Below are 18,148 nucleotides of genomic sequence, written 5' to 3'. Positions count from 1 at the left end.
CAAAATCGCCTAAGTATAAAATTGCCTTCCTTTCGTCTGGCTGCTGCTTTCTTCGTATACAAATCCATCTCCTTCATCCTCACAGACAATCGCAGCTAAATTGCCCCTCACTTGCTTGCTCGCTCATCTCCTTTCTCTCCTCCCATTGCACGATTCCCAACATCCAGGAAAAATACCATTAATAAAAACTAATGCATGGCCCTTTCTTCATTCCTAACTCGGCAGTTACTTCGATGATTTCTTCTGCCTTTATTCTTTCTCTCTTTCGTTTCGTTCCGTTTCGACGATTCCAAAAGATCAAAGGATCAAAATTTGCGCATTCTGAGCGATGGATTTTTGCTTTTTCATCCTTTCCATCATTCCAAGCACGCAAGAAAAACAAAAAAACAAAAAACAAAACAAACTAAACAAGATTGATGGAGCAAAAAATAAACAACATAAAAAGTCCGTAGGGAACATAAAACATGTAAACGTTAAAGGGTCTTAATTCCATCATCTCATTCATCTTTCGTTAAGAGGGGTTCGCATAAATGAATGAACTGATTGAAGTGAATAAAATCTGATCATACAAATAACATGTCGTTTGTTTCGTAAAAGGGTCGTGGGAAATTCTTCAATTTCGATCGAGTAGATAGATCAAGTAAATCAATCAATCGATAAAACAAAATTTCAAAAGTAAAAGCAGAAAATCAACGCTATGCCGTGCCGTGCCATAGAAAAAGGAAAGAGAGAGAAAAAAGAAATAAACAAATTAGCTTCTTTCGCAAGTCCACGGAGAACGCAGATGTGGGAAAGAAGGGGTAGGAAAAATATTCTCTCCTTATCATTTCATATCATGTCATGAATGGCATTGATTCGTATGTCTGTGGATAGAAAACAGACATGTGTAACATTTGTACAGTCGATGATGCAATATGGGTATACAGCATGCGGGAAGATATATATTTGCAAATAGGGAGGATCGTTTCATTCATTCATGATGTTGATGTCATGGCGCCGAAGTAAATTCTTGACCACCGTAGATTAGTTGGCGCGAATGACGAGCTTGGAGAGGAATTTATTGGAGAGACAGTCGAAGTCACGACGATCGAACTTGGCGTCTGGTCGAGTTTTGAGGTAAGATTCTAGGGCGGGGTTAGTATACTGATGGTTGTGGTATGGGAATGAGGGTAAACTCACCATGCTTAGTGACATGACCTCTCATTTCGGTCATGGCCTCGCAGACTGCAACATTGTTGTTAAGGAGTTGTCCATGTCTTCTAGTCTCCCAGTCGGTGAAAGCAGGGAGCTTTTGAGAAATAGCATGGAAGAGACCGACGATAACGCCGACTGGTGTAGTCTCCATATCGTTGCAGAATTTATTGACGGCGGCTTGATCAGGAACACGGTAATGGCAATCAAATTGCATTTCTTCCCAGACGGCAAGGAGAATAGATGCAAGCATGAAGATAGTAGGCCAGTTCTTGAGTCTGTCACCACTGTAGACACTGGAGTAAAGCGACGATAGTTCTTCGAGAATCTCCTTTTGCAATTCTCGCCACATGTCGGCTAGGGCACATTTGATTTGAAAATTGATCATGACCGGTGCGACGACCTTTCCGTTGAATTTTGAATCCTCGTCGTCGATAATTCCTTCCATTGGGTGCTCATCTCCTCGTTGCTCAACCATGGTAACATGTAATGTGAGATTATACGCAAGAACGAGTTTCAATGCTTTGCGGACGACAGAAACCTTCTCTTTCATGTAGTAGCGGTGAGCAGTCTTTAAGATCTCAGTAATGAATGGAGTGCCCTCAAAGTACTCATCAATGAACTCTTCAAATGGCCCATCAATATGCTTGTCAAGATACTCTGACAAGGCTTCATTCGAGACACCTTCGGAACCAGCTGACATTCTTTCCGTTCGAGTTTCAAACTCAAGAGGTTCTTCGTGAATACCCTCAACCCAGTCGACGTTAAAGCAACTGTCATCACTCACATAGACCTCTCTAGCCATAATCGGAAGAGCAAATCCATATCCATGGGTAATCCAGAGCAACTCCTCTTTTTGCGAGAAACCCTTGATGTTGTAAACCGACACTCCACGACCCACGTGACGTTCATAATCAGCCTTCCAGTCTTTCATAAAGTACCCAATATCCTTGATATCGATACGAGTACAAGGAACCTGCCATAAACGAGCATGCGAGGGTTGGCATCCAGCACATGGCTCACCTTTATCGCAAGTCTTCTTCAAAAACTTGCAACGTAAGCAAGCCCTAAGTTTCCTTATTTCGCTGGCTTGTTTCCTTTGCTCTGGTAGTAATGGTCCACGTCTTCTGCCCACACGCTTCTCGGTTGTGCCATCCTTCTTTCCGTTGGAAGTGCGGCGGATAACAGGTTTGCTAGCTTTGGCGGTAGGGCTCTTTCGTGGTGCGGGGTTTCTTCTGGCTGGTGGTGATGAGGTGCTTGATGGGGAGGCGCGGTTTGAAGTCGTTGAAGTAGCGGTCGATTTTGATGAAGGTGCTTGGATAGGTTGGGGAGGGACAGCCGCGGCAGGGCTAATAATGTCGTGATTATGGTGATGCGCTTCGCCGTGGAAACAATTCCTATGTCCACCAGTAACATCCAAATAGCTGTCGGAACCCGGTGAATATGGCGAATATGGGTAAGATGATAAATCCTCGAAACTGCCAAAAGTATCTATTGATTGATGTCCGTCAGATTGAGATGAGTCCGAGTGACTTCGCAAATGTAGTGTCTGTCCTGGGTTGAAAATTGCGGCATTCTGCGCTTGTTGATATGTGCTGTAATCCTGATACGTATCGACCGTCGACCAACCGTGATCGCTACTCGAACTAGGTAATGATAAAACTTCCAAGTATGTACCCGTCGGTGAGTTGCTTCCAAGGCTCTGTCGTCCTATACTTGGTAGTCCATGGCTCGCCGTGAAATTCATCGCATACTCGAATTCATGCCAATCTTGCCATTGGTTTGCTTGTGCCTCCACCGTTTGTGCGAGTCCATTGAATGGAGCGTCCATCTGAAGGCTGGCTTCGAGCGCTGCCTGTGTCGTTGCAGGTAAGCCATAATCGAGCGGTGATGTTTGATATGGGCTGCCAAATGTGTACTGTGGTCCCATCAACGAGTTATCCGGAATAAAATGCGACAGTTGCTGAGGAGAAAGTTGTTGGGGTGACAAATGCTGAGGTTGTTGCTGAATCGGCCAGTCTGTCAATAATGTTGGAGAATTAAGATGATGCCCTGTTTGATACTGTTGGTGCCCACTGTGCCCTGGCGAAGTTTCCCGTCGTTCGTCAGATCCTCCTGAGGCCATATCCAGCGGTAGTGGCCAAGTCGAGCGCGTAGCCATATTGGTAAATTGGTATCGTGGGTCACGTTGCTCGAAAGAAAGGTCTAATAGACCTTCTGACGAGAAGTCAAGATTTGAGCTCATTGTCGCTGATTACTTGTTGGAATGGTCAATAGTATTGTAAGAAAGAGGGTCGAAGACACCGCTCTTTGAAGAAGAGGGAAACCTCACGATGTTAGTCGGTGTGCGGCCTATTGGTAGTAGAAGTTCGTAGGTTGAGGATAGGATCCACATAAGGAGCGGTGTGGGAATTCGGCAAACTTATACGACCCCAGCCATTTTGAGCCCACTGGCAAGCCTTCGCCGAATCAGGTGTGACGGCTGGAACCACAAGCGTCCTCTTACTGCATGGGGCAGCATGAGACTACTGCGAGCAAAAAAGTCATGTGTCCGATGGATTTGATTTGTATGGTAGATTTTGGTAAAGTCCCTGGGTGAGCGAGGACTATTCAGGGCTAACCCATGGAATAACAAGCAATAGCGATTGGAAGAGGTCTTAAGAGTCGCTTAATAGTGGGTTAATGCCACTAAAAGTTAACCCTAGAATCCTGGATAAAATCGAGCTGATGCTTAACTTTCAAGAGGGGCTGGAGGGGTGGAAGCTAGGGAAGTGGGGAAATAGCCTGTAAGTAGTTAAAACTGATGCTCAAACCAACGGCGCAGTGCTGAAAACATAGCTATATAATAGCGGGTGCTAGGCCCTCTGTACCACTATTTTGAGTCAAGAATAACCTGTTGGCCTTGTTGTTCAATCCAATACCTGACAATAGTACATGAAAATCTGTACAACAAATCATGAAATAGGCTCTGAAACGCTGTAGGCGAGATCGAATGATTTGAGTGGCAATGATTGAACAGGTTCTGGACATCCACCCAAAAGACCTGAATATAGTATTCGATTTAAATGGCAGAGGGCTCCATCTTGACCCAATTATCACTCTGAAAATATTTTCATGGTCCATCCTGGAGTTTTATGTACTTTTCAAGCCCCCTTCCCACATCAAAAATGTCACTCAAGTGTGGCCCTCTCTTCTTTGAAATTTTTTCTTTAAATCCCCTCGTCTGTATTGCGCACGTCTCCCTTTCTGGCTTCGGCATGTCAGATCTTTCACCTGGGGCCGAAGGGGCAGGGGCTGCTATTATCTGAGCTACCACACTCCGGACGATCAAGTCTGGTAGTTTCCGTCCAAACTTATGTTTCGAGCGTTGTCAAACCTCAATAGCTCAATAATTCGAGAATGAACGGACCAGTACTGTATGTGTCAGTGATGATACCTTGAAGATTGTTGTCAGACGGGGATCGCCATTGATTACCTGTATGTACTCTGTACAGTAATCAAAATAGGGATCCATACCGTGTACCTACTGTAAGTTTCTATCTCAGTGCGCTATGTCCTACGTGGAGGAAGCGGCAGAGATGTAACATTCGGGGTAGCAGTGAACCAGGGCATGCCGTCCTGCAATCGGTTCAACAACCAGTTCTTGTCGGAATGATATTAGATGATTATCATTAATGATTACCGTTACGGCGCTTACCCTAACCATGTGAGATTAATACTATGCGTACCTAACAAGATACTACCGGCATCGCACAAAATAGAAAGCATCTCCTCATCGAAACAATTTCAGATTGAAAATATCTCGAATATTCTGCTTCAATATGTGAGATGAATTATTGGTGGACCTTGCCAACCTGCCAACGAGATCTGAGACACCAACAGGTACAAAGCTTATGATAAGATGAAAAAAGCAATCATCTAACAGCATTCATGCCCCTCATTTTCCCCCTCCATCCCCTCATCGTTTCGCAATTTCATCATTGACTGCGCACTACCCTTACGATTTGTATTGATTGAGTAGGTGTCACTCAGAGTAGTGTAACTCCCGATGGTTTCTTTGATTAAACTCGTATCTTATCCTCTAATAGAGCGGCCCATCCCTCCAACAGCTGCAGATGGAAATTCATGCGAAAACGCCTCAACACCACATGCCTGCAGCGGATGAAATCCTTTAAAATGTCTTTATTGGCCAATTCGAAAAACGTTCTGTAAATCAGCGCATGCCGACATATTCCTCACATAGTGTCCACGCCTTCATATGAGATCGGGCATTTGTCAGTATCGGAAACAGTTGTTATATCATCACCTTTGAGCGACAACAATTCTTGCTAATTTCCCCCATAAGGTACTTCCATTTCCATTTCCCTGTCCGTTGTACTTCGGAATGTGGTTATGCTACGAGCGGCAAAGAAAGACTCGATAGAAGGGACTGGGTCCTTGAATAAATTAGAGCCTTGGTAACTGTAAGCATTCAGCATCTGCAAATATACGCTTCGGGTGAGGAGGTACTGTACCACTCAATGATCATCTGTCGGCTAAGGCCGAAGGATAGCAGCCCAATTATCAGAAAATAGAAAAGATTGAACTTGCCTGCAGGCATGCCTTGCGGCAACATGCATTTCGTGAATGTACTCCGTAAATGCGAATGTAGATGCAAATGTGTTGTAACAGAATTCCCTTTTAGATCTTTGGAAAAACCGTGGAAGATGTATGGAACGTTACTTGCATTGCATCTTCAATTGAAATTTACAATGGTACAAATCCAAATTCAAATTCAACCCAATGCGAGTTGTTTAGTGAAGATTGAAGATTGAAGATGAGATGGTCTTTCACCTTGGCTAGGCTCCGGTGACCTTCATTGGTTCCTGTGATAAGAGATTTTTGTAAGCGAGCACTTGAGCACTTAAGCACTTGGACTGGACTGGGATTGGGTTTTGACCAGTCCCATCACCCCATCACTTTGTTAAATCAGTAACAATAGTAAAGGCCCAACAGCGAATCATGATGGATGATCATTGTATTCCTTGAATTTTGAGACAAAAGACATCCAACCCACATGACTTTCATCATCAAAGGGAAGAAGTATCACCATAGTGTGAAATTCAATCGACGTGCAGTGGAAGAAAAGAATGTGAACAAAAAGTCTTCACCTCCATCCCCTTCCAGCAGATTAGACCAGCTTCCATACAGTGATTCATTGAACCATCAACCGCAAGGGCCTGGCTTCATCATACAAGAATATTCATCATCCAAGGAAGATATTGAGGCTGGAGTTGACCAAGATATCATTTACGGCTCATCCCGACCAATTAAGGAAGAAAAAGAAGCTTTGGTGAATATGATTCCCGATATCTTCACGGAGTATCCCTTGCTCCGGGATATGCTGCAGACTCAAACCTCTCACCTCCAAGATCAAACCATTCAAGAATGTCTTCCTTTTCTCTCAGGTAAGGAAGCAGGATTAACGTATTACCCATATGGGGTTCCTCAACTAAGACGAGAAAAACATATTCAGTTTCTTCACAAGCAGCTACAGAAGTTACCCTCGGCATATGTTGGTGCTGATGCGAGCAGGCCATGGATGTTCTACTGGGCGTTGGCTGGTCTTTCCACTTTGGGTCAGGATATATCATCATATCGGGAAAAAATCATATCAACATGTCGTCCCATACAAAATGTGACGGGAGGGTTCGGTGGCGGAAATGGTCAGATGTCACATTTAGCTACCACTTATGCAAACGTTCTATCAATATCTATGGTAGGTGGGCAGGAAGCGTTGGACATTATTGATCGCAAAGCAATGTGGAAATGGCTAGGCAAGTTGAAGATGTCCACTGGAGGTTTTAGAATGGCTGTTGGTGGCGAGGAAGACATTCGGTAAGATTCCCGAAAGTATGACAGATGCAGGACGAAGTGCTGACAATTTTCAAAGTGGTGCATATTGTGCGCTCATTCTTATCACTCTCCTGAGTTTACCTCTCGACCTTCCCCTAGACGCTCCCGCCAGGTCATCAAACTATACTACTTTTATCGATGGACTTCCTGAATGGATCTCAAGATGTATGTTTCACACAAAGCGAATCAAAAGCTTAAGCTAACAGAACAGGTCAAACATTCGAAGGTGGTATAGGTGCTCGACCAAATGTTGAAGCCCATGGTGCATACGCGTTCTTAGCGTTGGGTTGTTTGTGCATCTTGGGTGAACCGCACATCACGATACCTCAGTAGGTCGAAATTTCGTAGCTAGTAGTCTAACGAATCGTAATTCTAATCCATATTTAGGTATCTTGACGTCCCGGGCTTTATTTCATGGCTATCAGCACGTCAGTATGCGCCGGAAGGCGGCTTCTCAGGTCGTACGAATAAGTTAGTCGACGGGTGCTACTCCCATTGGGTTGGAGGATGTTGGCCCTTATTGGAAGCTTGTCTTGAGGGTCCAACGCAGCAAACTCAAAACGGTCCATCCTCGTCTTCCATTCCAATAAATCTCTACAGCCGCGAAGGTTTGATCAGATACATTCTCTGCTGCTGTCAGGATACAGGAAGCCGGGGTGGATTAAGAGATAAGCCCAGCCAGTAAGCATCAAATGCATATTCCTTCTTAATAACCCACAGCGGTGCTGATCTTCTTTTACAGTCGCTCTGATTCGTATCATACATGCTATGTCCTTGCGGGACTCAGTTCCGCACAGCATAAATGGCATTTTAACACATCTGCACAGAAAGAGGAATTGGGCGGAGAGCTCGTTTCACCGTATCAATGGACGGCCGAACCTTATGTTGAGACAACACAGATATATGATGAGGGAGATAGAGTGGGGACTCTCCACCCGGTTTTCGTGATACCAGAGGGCGTTGCTGAGGCGACACGGGCCTACTTCGCTGCGAAAGGGACTTTTTAGAAAGTGCCAACATTATGATTATATGGGCTAAATGATTACATTGGCTCAGAATTGGATTATATGGGATGGAAAAGTCTACACATATGGATGGCGCCATTTTGAATGTTCATCAGCGCCGAGGAAGGGCATTGTATATCACATGACGTACATAACCTATCCATCCGGTAAGATATATTTATCAATGCATTAGTTGAGAACTTGAGTCCAACGATCCAATTGAATTCCCTTCTTTTTCCGGTGATTGGGCTTGAGACGGCTTGATTTTGCATTCTTCCTCCCCTTCGTCGACATGGAACGTGGGTGGAAAATTGAGGGTGATTAAAGCAAGTTAAAGCAAGCGGCGTGGTGAAGTACATTAACGCCAAAGGCTAGAGGACGATTACGAGATACGTCGTACACAATCTCTCCGTCCAGTTCCGGACCAAAGTGAGGGAGTTAATTGTTTCCTCTTCACATGAGAATCCATATGATAGATCAAAAAAATACTCTATTTTCTACTTTTAGCTCCTGGGTAAGTTGCATGAAGTTCCTCCAGTACTTTTCTACCTTTTGATACCGAGTAGATATTTTACTAGACTGGTGGAAAGTGGAGTAGAGGAGTGGATGCTGGGGGAAATCCCTTTCTTATGGTTCGCCAATTCATCGGAAGAATAGGAAGATCAATAGAAAACTGATGATCGAGGTAACCCCCCACACTGAAGGTTGGTCGGTCCTTCGGGTCCTACCTGTTTTCGGTCTCTCTTTGCAATCGTCATGAGCTCACCGCAAGGTACCACGAAGTACTTTGTTATTGTACAACTGAGAAGTGGATATTGGAAACACGATATATATTTGGTCGACCATGTGAAGTGTTGTGTGTCGTGTTGTGTTAGACTTTTGGGGAGATGTCGTATCATTGTACCGGTATCAATTGAGCCAGAATCCGAGAGGGAAGAGGGGGTCCCCGATTTGGGGAGCTCAGAGATGGGTACTTTTATCGATCTGTAACCTTAGATACTGTATGTGAAATATTTCAGCTCCAGTAATTGTTGTCCGTACATGCATTCCATCCCACTTCGCCGCTTATAGTCCCTAGACACAGGAGAATTCCCCTCTTACAAAGTTACGAGAAGAAACAAGAACCCCTTGACTTACTCGCTAGTTGCATCGAACTGCTGCAGCTGCAGGCCATTTCCGCTCTCCTGTATTTTTATGTAGGATATACCCACTTCGCGCATTTACTCGGGACGGACCAATTACTTTTTCCTCCACAGCAAAGTTCTTCCGACTTGCCACCTTTTTTAGTCGATGCAACTGGATGTGTACGCAGTAGATGATGCGAATTGGAACATGCGATGCATCCCGCTATGTCAGATCAACTTTTTACGGTCGTATTCCAAATGTCACCGAGCTTACATTACATTTGTGCCAGACGGCAGAATACTCGGTATGATAGAATGATCATTGGCAGTTGGTAATTTGCGGGATTCCTTTTGGCACATATGCTCGCTCAATGGCAATGGGAGGGTACTCTGCCAATGGCCCATTTGTGAAGCCGGCCAGGCACCTGGTCAATGTAACGGTTGGATCTTCAGTAGAACTTCGGGACGGTACGACGGTTCTTCCCATAACCCTTCTTTTTAAATCATGAATGAATGAAAAATGAAAAACGAAGACTAAAAAGGAAGTTGACAATATCTACGTAGGTATTGGAAATTTGTAAAAGAAAAGATAGAAAATTAATAACATTATTGTACTTTGTGCTGCACAAGGCGTTTTTGTTTCATGTTCTGTGAGGGAAGGAATTCTTTAATCACGAACCATCGGTGAATACCTAATGTTTCCAACTTTTTCTTTCCAACTTCATCCTTTATCCTTCATCGTCCTTATCCTCTACTCTGTATACAAATTGCAATCAATTCATACATAACCTCATCTAGAGTACATCTGGGCAGCGACCTCTTGACTTCTAGATCTACGGTATCTTTACGCTTTGCTGAATATACTCTACCGTTATTCCATTTTCAATCTCAACGGCATATGAACATTACTATTGAGAAGTCAAGCGCACTGCCAACTCATCAAGCATAACGCACGACAACCTTGTTTACGGTTAGTATTAGGCCTGGCTGATTTTTGCCTCGCACTTTTTGGATCCCTTCACGAATCAATTACGATGAATATTGAAGCACAATACTCGATGGACGCCGGTCAATTCCAATTTCCAGCCAATGTTCATGCACTGAAGGCTCACCGACTTCGTGTCAAGTCGTACTCCAGTCATTCCGCGTCAATCGCGCTGCTTGTTGCGATCTCTCTTTCCCTTTCTCCTTCCTCGTCTCCCTTCACGACCCCAATGTACCGTGGTGGTGCGGGGCAGTGGGGACATATCCCGAGAACAGAAAACGCCTTAATATTTCCATATGTGTTATTAACAACCACCCAATGGCACCATATCAAAGAAAGCACAAGCCATTTTTGGCCAGAGTTTTCGATTTCAATGTATCGGCAGACGGTAGGTACACCAGTACAATAGATGAATTTCTGGAGGATTATGTCCCTGGCCTAGCGAGCGATATTGACGTTTTCCTTGCATTTGAACCCATGGTTCTCTTGTGTTGCCATCGATTTCTTTGCATTAGCGGCCAACCCAGCGGATCTCTCTGGAAAAACGTCCGTAATTGCTGAAGATTTACTCATCTTTTGCCATTCATCCAAGATGCTACAGTATCCATTGAGTCTTGGCTCTTTTCTCTGCTTGCGGTCCGCAAACTTTTCATTTCCCCCCATGGCAATGGAATGTTCCCATCTTTTGTCCGGATCAGTGGGACAAGGTATCTTGATGAGTCCTTTTGCCACCCCGCTGCATCGACAATTTCACTGCCTGCAGACGTTTCTCAGAACGGAGATTTGGTACGTCTAAGCTATTCAAGATCATCGTTTCTATACGTTCCAATGCTGTGGTGGAGTTTGCCTAATTATGTTGGTTTGTTATCACTGGCAACGGCACACGCCAACACATCGCTCGCCATCATATCCAAAGAGCCGCATTCATGACTTGCAGATGGTTCAAGCCATTGTCCTATCTAAACATCCCCTCAATTCTACTCCGATAAATAACTCCATGATCCTTGTTCAACGCTAACAACTAGACTCTGCGATAAATCACACATGTCTCGCTATTAATGAAAGAAAGTCCTGCACAGAACCCCTAGAACATCCACTCAATCACAGTCAGCCTTATTCTTCAACACCACGACACTGCCCATACATCATTGTATTCACATACACGGCACTGAGTGTGTGCATATTCCCTGTATACCTCAAACACTGGGCTCAGTTGCATCGACATCGTCAGATCTATAGCGTTCAGACACTACCTAAGCTCAAGGCATACTCACTACCTTGTATCAATCGAGGAAGGAGTGTCTTACCACACTTCAGACGACGGGCATAACTCCTCTTTTGAGAGATCTAGTCATACTCTGACATCTCAAGAACACCACGATGGGGTTCTACATGGCATACCTAGAGAGTACGTTGATTCATGAGTTCGGAGCTTTCCTCTTTACCACCTCACTAGAAGTTTTCATTCGATCCGGCTCTTCGATATAATCCTGCCCTGGCGGGTGTTGCATCAAAAGAAGGCTGAATCGATCGCCTCACCATGTCATATATTACCGTTCTCATGGGATGCATAATCCCGCTGCGCTACCCAACACATCCTAATGGATATGCTATTCCTGATGGGTCAATCTTATGGACGCCAGCGTTACATTCATTCCCAAAATACAATTTGTGCAACAAATTCCCTGGTCTAGCCGCTGACATGTAGACAGATTTGTGCCGTCGACGAGGTTGGCAAGGTCCCCAGTACAAGACGTACCGCGACGCACAAGGCTTCACTTGTCTCGTGCTCGTCAACGGACAGGAGTACCAAACGGATCTAGCCTACCAAACCGATGCCCTAGCTCAGGAGAACGCCGCCACACAGGCCTTTATGGTTTGCCGTCAGTCATCAGTCAATGGAGGGATGCTGGCTCGTAATGGTGTCATCCAAGGATTGCCTGCCAACGAGACAGGTGGCCGCCACAAGAAAAGAAATGATCGTCCGCGGCAACATTCCGTGACGCTCAGCAGCAGCTCATCAGGCACATCTCCGGAACCGGAAAATAGAGAAATCAGATACCCAATGACGGTCGGCAGTTAAGAAGTGACTGCGTGTAATCCCATGTTGGTACGATGTGATTCATTACGTACCATCCAATAATATACGAACGACATACAGCAAGGACCTCGAGGCCAAAAAAAAATATTATGATTTACGACCATCCATGACAAAGAACGGATCATTACGGGCGGTATATTATCAAAAGGAAAGGATTTTCCACTGGCATATTGCAATTGATGAATTTCTCACGAATTTTTCATATCTTCAGTTTATTCATTCACAAAATGATGAGATTAATGAATTTTACGAATTTTCTTAAAACGTCTTATGTTTTCTTCTTCTTTTCATGATTTACTTTCTCTCTTTTTGTTTGGGGCGATGAAGAATCTACACTACTACAAGTACAAATACTATTGCAAAATACTATTTATGCATGACGAACGGCCCACGATTCATGGGTATCACAGCACCGGAATTGTGGGAGAAAACGAGGCGACTCGAATCCCATACACGGTCATTACGGAGAGGCAACTTATCTTTTGTGCGTTTTGAAGATCGGATTGGTGGCGGCCCAGTTGTGATGTTTTTACGTGCTAGTTGATCGTGAGGAGAAAAGCAAGTGAGCGGGTGAGAAGAGATGGCGATGTTTATGCTTATGTTTATGTTATGGTGCGGTATAGCATGCATGATTTTTATACAGGACGAAGGTGGAGGTTAGGTTACACTCTCTGAGAGAAATAGCGCCGCATTATATGGAGGAAAATCTGTTTTTTTTTTCTATTGAGTGAGTGTCTGAGAGATAAATAACATGACGAAATGATAAGGGGCTCACGCTTCTTGAGGATATGGATTCTTCGGCTTGAGGGATGATTTATGATTGATGGATGGATACTTTTTTTTTGGTGATGATTTATGACGATGGGGGCTTTGGTTATTTCTTGATTTGATATGATATGATATGATAAAGAGAGACAGAGAGAGAGAGAGAGAGAAAACTCTTAGGGTAACCTAGTTAGTAGGTACCCTTATTTTACGAATTTACTTGGTTTGGTTCTTCTGATTATAGCTTGAGAAAGGTATTTATGAATGAATGAATGAGTGAATGAACGGACATTTTAGATATGGATATGGATATGGATATTTTCTTCTGTGAATTGTGATTTATGATTTATGACTTATGTGAAGAGTACTTTTGGGTGTTTACTCGTAGTGGAAGATTCATATGGTGGGTGTAAGTGATGTGATGTGATAGTAACGTAGTGGTAGTTAGGGGCAATAACTAAAGTTCCTACTTAGATATATTCCTACCTAGGTATTTATATGTAACGAATGGTAAATAAAATAAAATATCTTAAATCCTGATTCCTCATAGTAAACTTCATTAACTATTATTTCTCCCCCCATTAACTCCCCCGCTCCCCACCCCCGGCAATTATAAGGCCATATATACACACACAAACAACATAGAGGATATTGAATATTTCCCCCTAGTCTATTCCCTTTCCTTTCCTTTGCCCTTCCCTTTCCTTCTCTTTTTCAATCCCCATCCTCTCGTCTCTGTGCTTGTCCTTCCACCCCCTCGATTCTAAGATTATACTCCTGCTTCCTAGAATCTAACTTCCTAAAATCTAGATGATTATGATTATCGAATTTGTTTTCTTTCTTGTATATCTATATCTACTTCTTTCTGCTTCTCCTTTCATTTTCTATCTTTTATCCTCCTTAATATAAGAGGTGAGCTGAAATAGAGAGCTCGTTAATTAGTTATTCTTTGGTTTTGATGGTATCAGGTGTTAGTTGCTAGGTGCTAGACTGTAGAAATAGGTGCTGGTAATGAAGGATGTGGTGGTTTGATTGAAGGATAGAGTGAAGGCTAGAGGGGTGTGGGTTTGGGTTGTCTATCTGGGGATTGGGGGTGTTATGGGTTGAGGAAGTACTAGCGTGGAGATTATTTTTCTGCTTATTTTGACCTGTGAGAATTTTGTAAATCTCGCTGCAGGAATCAGGTGAAGTAGCTACTTCGCGTGCGGCGCTGGTGTGGAGTTTATTTGTTATGGGGGGTTTTTATATAGGTTCTTTGGTTTTCATAGAATAGTTATAGGAGCGATGGTTTGAGTGGAGGGTTGCGAGATGCTGTGGTTTGAGGACTAGGTTTTCGACGTAGGGAAGTTGGGTGGGATATTTGTTGTCAGGTCCGAAAGTAGATAGATTTTTCAGTAACGGTATCGATGGGTAGACCTCTCATAGAGAGAATTTAGAGTTCCGGGGATATTTGACCATTATTGGCCGTACTGCCTGCTTCCGGGACACCTATTCCTGAGGGTAAAAACGGGCGGTATGGAAGAGGGACTTGCTGCCTAATTCGAGAACCTAGAACGGACAAGATGGATATTGGGATGGGGAATTGAACGTGCTAATTTCATGCCAGAGAGAACAAATAGACCTTGCCCTTTGTGAAAGATATGGGATATGGCTTCTGTGTGAAGTTTTCTTAAGGTCGGTTGTAATCTATGGTGAGAGTTTGTCGGTCTATGGGACGCATCATGCCTACTAAGGCGTATATTCTGTCTTTGTGCTCTGTTGCTTTGGATCAAATGATTTTGAGTAATAGATCCTGGAGATATTCACCTTGCTTATTGATACTGCCATGCGTAGATTATTGAAAAGATCGATTGTGATAGTACTATGAGGATACTCGAAACATCAGTGATAAGCTTACTACTTTCATTCTTATCCTCGAGACCTGCTTCCTTCACAATCATTCCCATTTTTGTAAATTTCATCATCACCATCTTTTCTCATGCCTTCAGCAATGAACTCCACGTTGTCCAAGTAAATCCACAACCAACAAGAGGATCCTGATTCGCTAGCACGCAACCAGATCAAAACCAGCTTTGCCATAAAGTAAAGCTCACCCACTGATCCAACTTGCTCAGTACGTCCCTTGACATCACTTTCATTAATACATAGAGCATCGACTCAAAGCCATATCTTCGTACCTATGCTGTCTGCAATTGTGGATAGATATTGATTGGTTGAGCGCACAGGTCAAAGGTTGATGGATTACCAACTGTGGTAAGCCGAATCATTTGCGGAAACTTCCTTGCAAATAATAGTCAAGCTGCAATATGGAGCTGGAATATGCCTTTACCACTTTCCTCTGAAACAACCATTGTGAGGTCAATGATATTTGAGGTTTCTGCTCTCAAGAATGTTGAGTATATATATAGATCGCATCAGACTATCTTAGTGCCAGCATTAGCACAATATAATTGTCGACGTTTTTGATCGGCAACAAGCTCATCAAAGCACCGATGATTAAAGATTGTGGCGTCTTCTGCCACACTATAATTCATAACTCGTGATGTTTTCTGATACGAAGATGGATGAAAGCTTGGATCGGCGACTTCCACCACCTCGTATCATGTATGAATGTAAGAAGCACGTACCAGTTCATCTTACGACTTCATATTATGTATTTTCATGCCATTGAAGGACACGAGGTTGGTGGATGAAGTGGCTCTGCTTTTGATACGATATTTCCTGCTTGAATACCGAAAGGGAAGTCTGCGTGGGGTTTGTAGGTAAGGCTAGACTTTGGATGTTGGTGAGATGGTGGTGGTATGGTGGTGGTACTACTCATGATTATATGCAATGGAAGGAAAGGTACAGATAGATATCCAGTCCTGATTTCGCGAAAAGGGGGGGTGAAGGAGGTTGTGGTGTGAAATGAAATGAAATGATGTCGACTAGGTTCCCTTACAAGCCAAGCCTTGTTAATCCCAGCATCTTGTTCGATACTCCTCTTTCTAACTTCAACGATACATGATCATGAGTCCTTGGATGGTTCAGCTCCTCATATAACATCAACAATAGGATGTAGAAAGTATAGAAAAGGCCTCGTCAGCGTTCAGGATAGTAGTAGTATGAGTACTGATACTTACATGATAATACGGAGTGTACATGTCGAGATTTGACCAAGCCACACACACACACACATACACACATCAGCATCATCATCAACTTCCATGGTTCGATTATGCCTCCAATTTAAACTCTCTCCAGAGACTAGAACAAGCAGATGAGTGGAGAACGTGTTCTTTCGATTGGATATATGACATTGATGTACACCCGTTGATCCAATTGATTCCCTTTAACTCATCCTTCACAGATCAATTTCATCTTGATTAATTTAATAACTTGCCCCTTTCCCCCTCCCAAGTTCCAACACTATAAACGCTAATCGAGAAATTGGAAACCGAGCCCCCCCAAAATAGCTTTAGCACCGTTGACACAGTGGCCTTCTGATGCTACCCCAAAAACCCTTATTTTACTTTGTACGCACACAACATTTGACATTTAACATCTACTCAACATAAAAAGACAACTACCTACAACCACAACCACACCTATCAACATAAGAACTTTGAGCTTTTTATTCAACTCAACTTTGTTGCTAAATCTTTTAATAGCAAGACATTCTTTGACTTCTATCTAAACAAATTCAATTTAATTCTACAATCTCTTCCTTTCTCTTTTCCAATTGTGCTTGAGTATATCCAATTCACGAGGACAACTCAACATTCACTATCTTCATTACCTTCCTATAGTTGAGATCAGAATCCAACTCAAACCAGATCTTCTCGACACTTGTTCCTGTCCTCTTTAATTGTGGGGTAGAACGAGAAATACACATCACTTTTCTACACATTCCAAATCTCACAAACTTTCAAAATGAAGGGTAGGCATTTCCGCATTCGCAGATCTTCTTACAATGTATCTCTAACATATTCAAATAGCTCTCATTCTTGTCGGTGGCTTTGGCACCCGTCTACGCCCACTCGTACGTTCCCCATGGTCATGATACGATATTCGGAATCTATATGGCGCCCTTCGCGCAAGCTACAGAGTTCCCAATGACATCCATCGACTGACAATGATACCTAGACTCTTACCCTCCCAAAACCTTTAGTCGAGTTCGGTAACAAGCGCATGATTTTACATCAAGTTGAAGCTTTGGCAGAAGCTGGAGTAACAGATATTGTTTTGGCTGTAAACTATCGCCCGGAGGTTATGGAAAAGTATTTGGCTGAGGTATGATTCACTACCACCATTAAAAAAAAAGATAGGGTTACACCGCAGAAGTTAATGCAGGCACTATAGTACGAACAAAGATTCAACGTTAAAATCACATTTTCCATCGAATCCGAACCATTAGGTACAGCCGGTCCTCTTAAACTCGCAGAAGAAATTCTCGGCAAAGATGACGCGCCTTTCTTCGTTCTTAACTCAGATGTCATCTGTGAATACCCCTTCGCAGACTTGGCTGCTTTCCACAAGAAGCACGGTGATGAAGGTACCATCGTCGTAACTAAGGTTGAAGAACCATCCAAATATGGTGTCGTTGTTCATAAACCAAATCACCCATCCAGAATCGATCGATTCGTAGAGAAGCCAGTCGAATTCGTCGGAAACCGCATTAACGCCGGTATCTACATCTTAAACCCAAGTGTCCTCAAGCGCATCGATCTCCGCCCTACCTCCATCGAACAAGAGACTTTCCCTGCCATTTGCGCAGATGGTCAATTACACTCTTTCGACTTAGAAGGATTCTGGATGGATGTTGGGCAACCCAAAGATTTCCTCTCTGGAACTTGTCTCTACCTCTCTTCCCTTACCAAAAAGGGATCCAAACTCCTTACCCCACCAAATACCCCATATGTACACGGCGGTAATGTCTTTGATCGACCCATCGGCCAAAATCGGCAAGAACTGTCGCATTGGTCCCAACGTAACAATTGGTCCTAATGTTGTTGTCGGTGATGTGTTCGTTTACAACGTGTGTCCTCCTCGAGGTTCTAAAGTCAAGGATCATGCTTGGGTTAGGAGCACCATCGTTGGCTGG

The 18,148-nt window shown here is 43.5% G+C and overlaps 7 protein-coding genes across 7 annotated transcripts; 4 read left to right on the top strand and 3 right to left on the bottom strand.

The window, feature by feature from the left end:
• Positions 1-1,023: 1,023 nt before the first annotated feature.
• SS1G_00170 (hypothetical protein) lies at positions 1,024-3,352 on the bottom strand (the record flags this gene model as incomplete). The annotated part of the gene is made up of 2 exons (XM_001598034.1): positions 1,024-1,124; positions 1,180-3,352. The coding sequence occupies 2 exons, from the start codon at positions 3,350-3,352 to the stop codon at positions 1,024-1,026; spliced, it is 2,274 nt and encodes a 757-aa protein (XP_001598084.1).
• A 2,895-nt stretch (positions 3,353-6,247) lies between these two features.
• SS1G_00169 (hypothetical protein) lies at positions 6,248-8,093 on the top strand (the record flags this gene model as incomplete). The annotated part of the gene is made up of 5 exons (XM_001598033.1): positions 6,248-7,068; positions 7,124-7,251; positions 7,298-7,415; positions 7,474-7,767; positions 7,829-8,093. The coding sequence occupies 5 exons, from the start codon at positions 6,248-6,250 to the stop codon at positions 8,091-8,093; spliced, it is 1,626 nt and encodes a 541-aa protein (XP_001598083.1).
• Positions 8,094-8,846: 753 nt separating this feature from the next.
• Positions 8,847-11,129, top strand: SS1G_00168 (predicted protein; the record flags this gene model as incomplete). The annotated part of the gene is made up of 6 exons (XM_001598032.1): positions 8,847-9,076; positions 9,169-9,394; positions 9,529-9,682; positions 10,139-10,282; positions 10,342-10,587; positions 10,963-11,129. The coding sequence occupies 6 exons, from the start codon at positions 8,847-8,849 to the stop codon at positions 11,127-11,129; spliced, it is 1,167 nt and encodes a 388-aa protein (XP_001598082.1).
• A 450-nt stretch (positions 11,130-11,579) lies between these two features.
• SS1G_00167 (hypothetical protein) lies at positions 11,580-12,282 on the top strand (the record flags this gene model as incomplete). Its single annotated transcript, XM_001598031.1, has 2 exons — positions 11,580-11,607; positions 11,912-12,282. The coding sequence occupies 2 exons, from the start codon at positions 11,580-11,582 to the stop codon at positions 12,280-12,282; spliced, it is 399 nt and encodes a 132-aa protein (XP_001598081.1).
• Positions 12,283-14,876: 2,594 nt separating this feature from the next.
• SS1G_00166 (predicted protein) lies at positions 14,877-15,011 on the bottom strand (the record flags this gene model as incomplete). Its single annotated transcript, XM_001598030.1, has 1 exon — positions 14,877-15,011. One exon carries the CDS (start codon positions 15,009-15,011, stop codon positions 14,877-14,879), a length of 135 nt encoding a protein of 44 aa, XP_001598080.1.
• Positions 15,012-15,724: 713 nt separating this feature from the next.
• SS1G_00165 (predicted protein) lies at positions 15,725-15,886 on the bottom strand (the record flags this gene model as incomplete). The annotated part of the gene is made up of 1 exon (XM_001598029.1): positions 15,725-15,886. One exon carries the CDS (start codon positions 15,884-15,886, stop codon positions 15,725-15,727), a length of 162 nt encoding a protein of 53 aa, XP_001598079.1.
• Positions 15,887-16,977: 1,091 nt separating this feature from the next.
• Positions 16,978-18,051, top strand: SS1G_00164 (hypothetical protein; the record flags this gene model as incomplete). The annotated part of the gene is made up of 4 exons (XM_001598028.1): positions 16,978-16,984; positions 17,043-17,086; positions 17,191-17,337; positions 17,407-18,051. 4 exons carry the CDS (start codon positions 16,978-16,980, stop codon positions 18,049-18,051), a joined length of 843 nt encoding a protein of 280 aa, XP_001598078.1.
• Positions 18,052-18,148: the final 97 nt, after the last annotated feature.

The sequence above is a fragment of the Sclerotinia sclerotiorum genome, genomic scaffold (genome assembly GCF_000146945.2).
Source record: "Sclerotinia sclerotiorum 1980 UF-70 scaffold_1 genomic scaffold, whole genome shotgun sequence".
Taxonomy (NCBI): Eukaryota; Fungi; Ascomycota; class Leotiomycetes; order Helotiales; family Sclerotiniaceae; genus Sclerotinia; species Sclerotinia sclerotiorum.
Note: the sequence above shows the minus strand (reverse complement) of the source record. Positions and strands in the feature narration are given on the sequence as shown.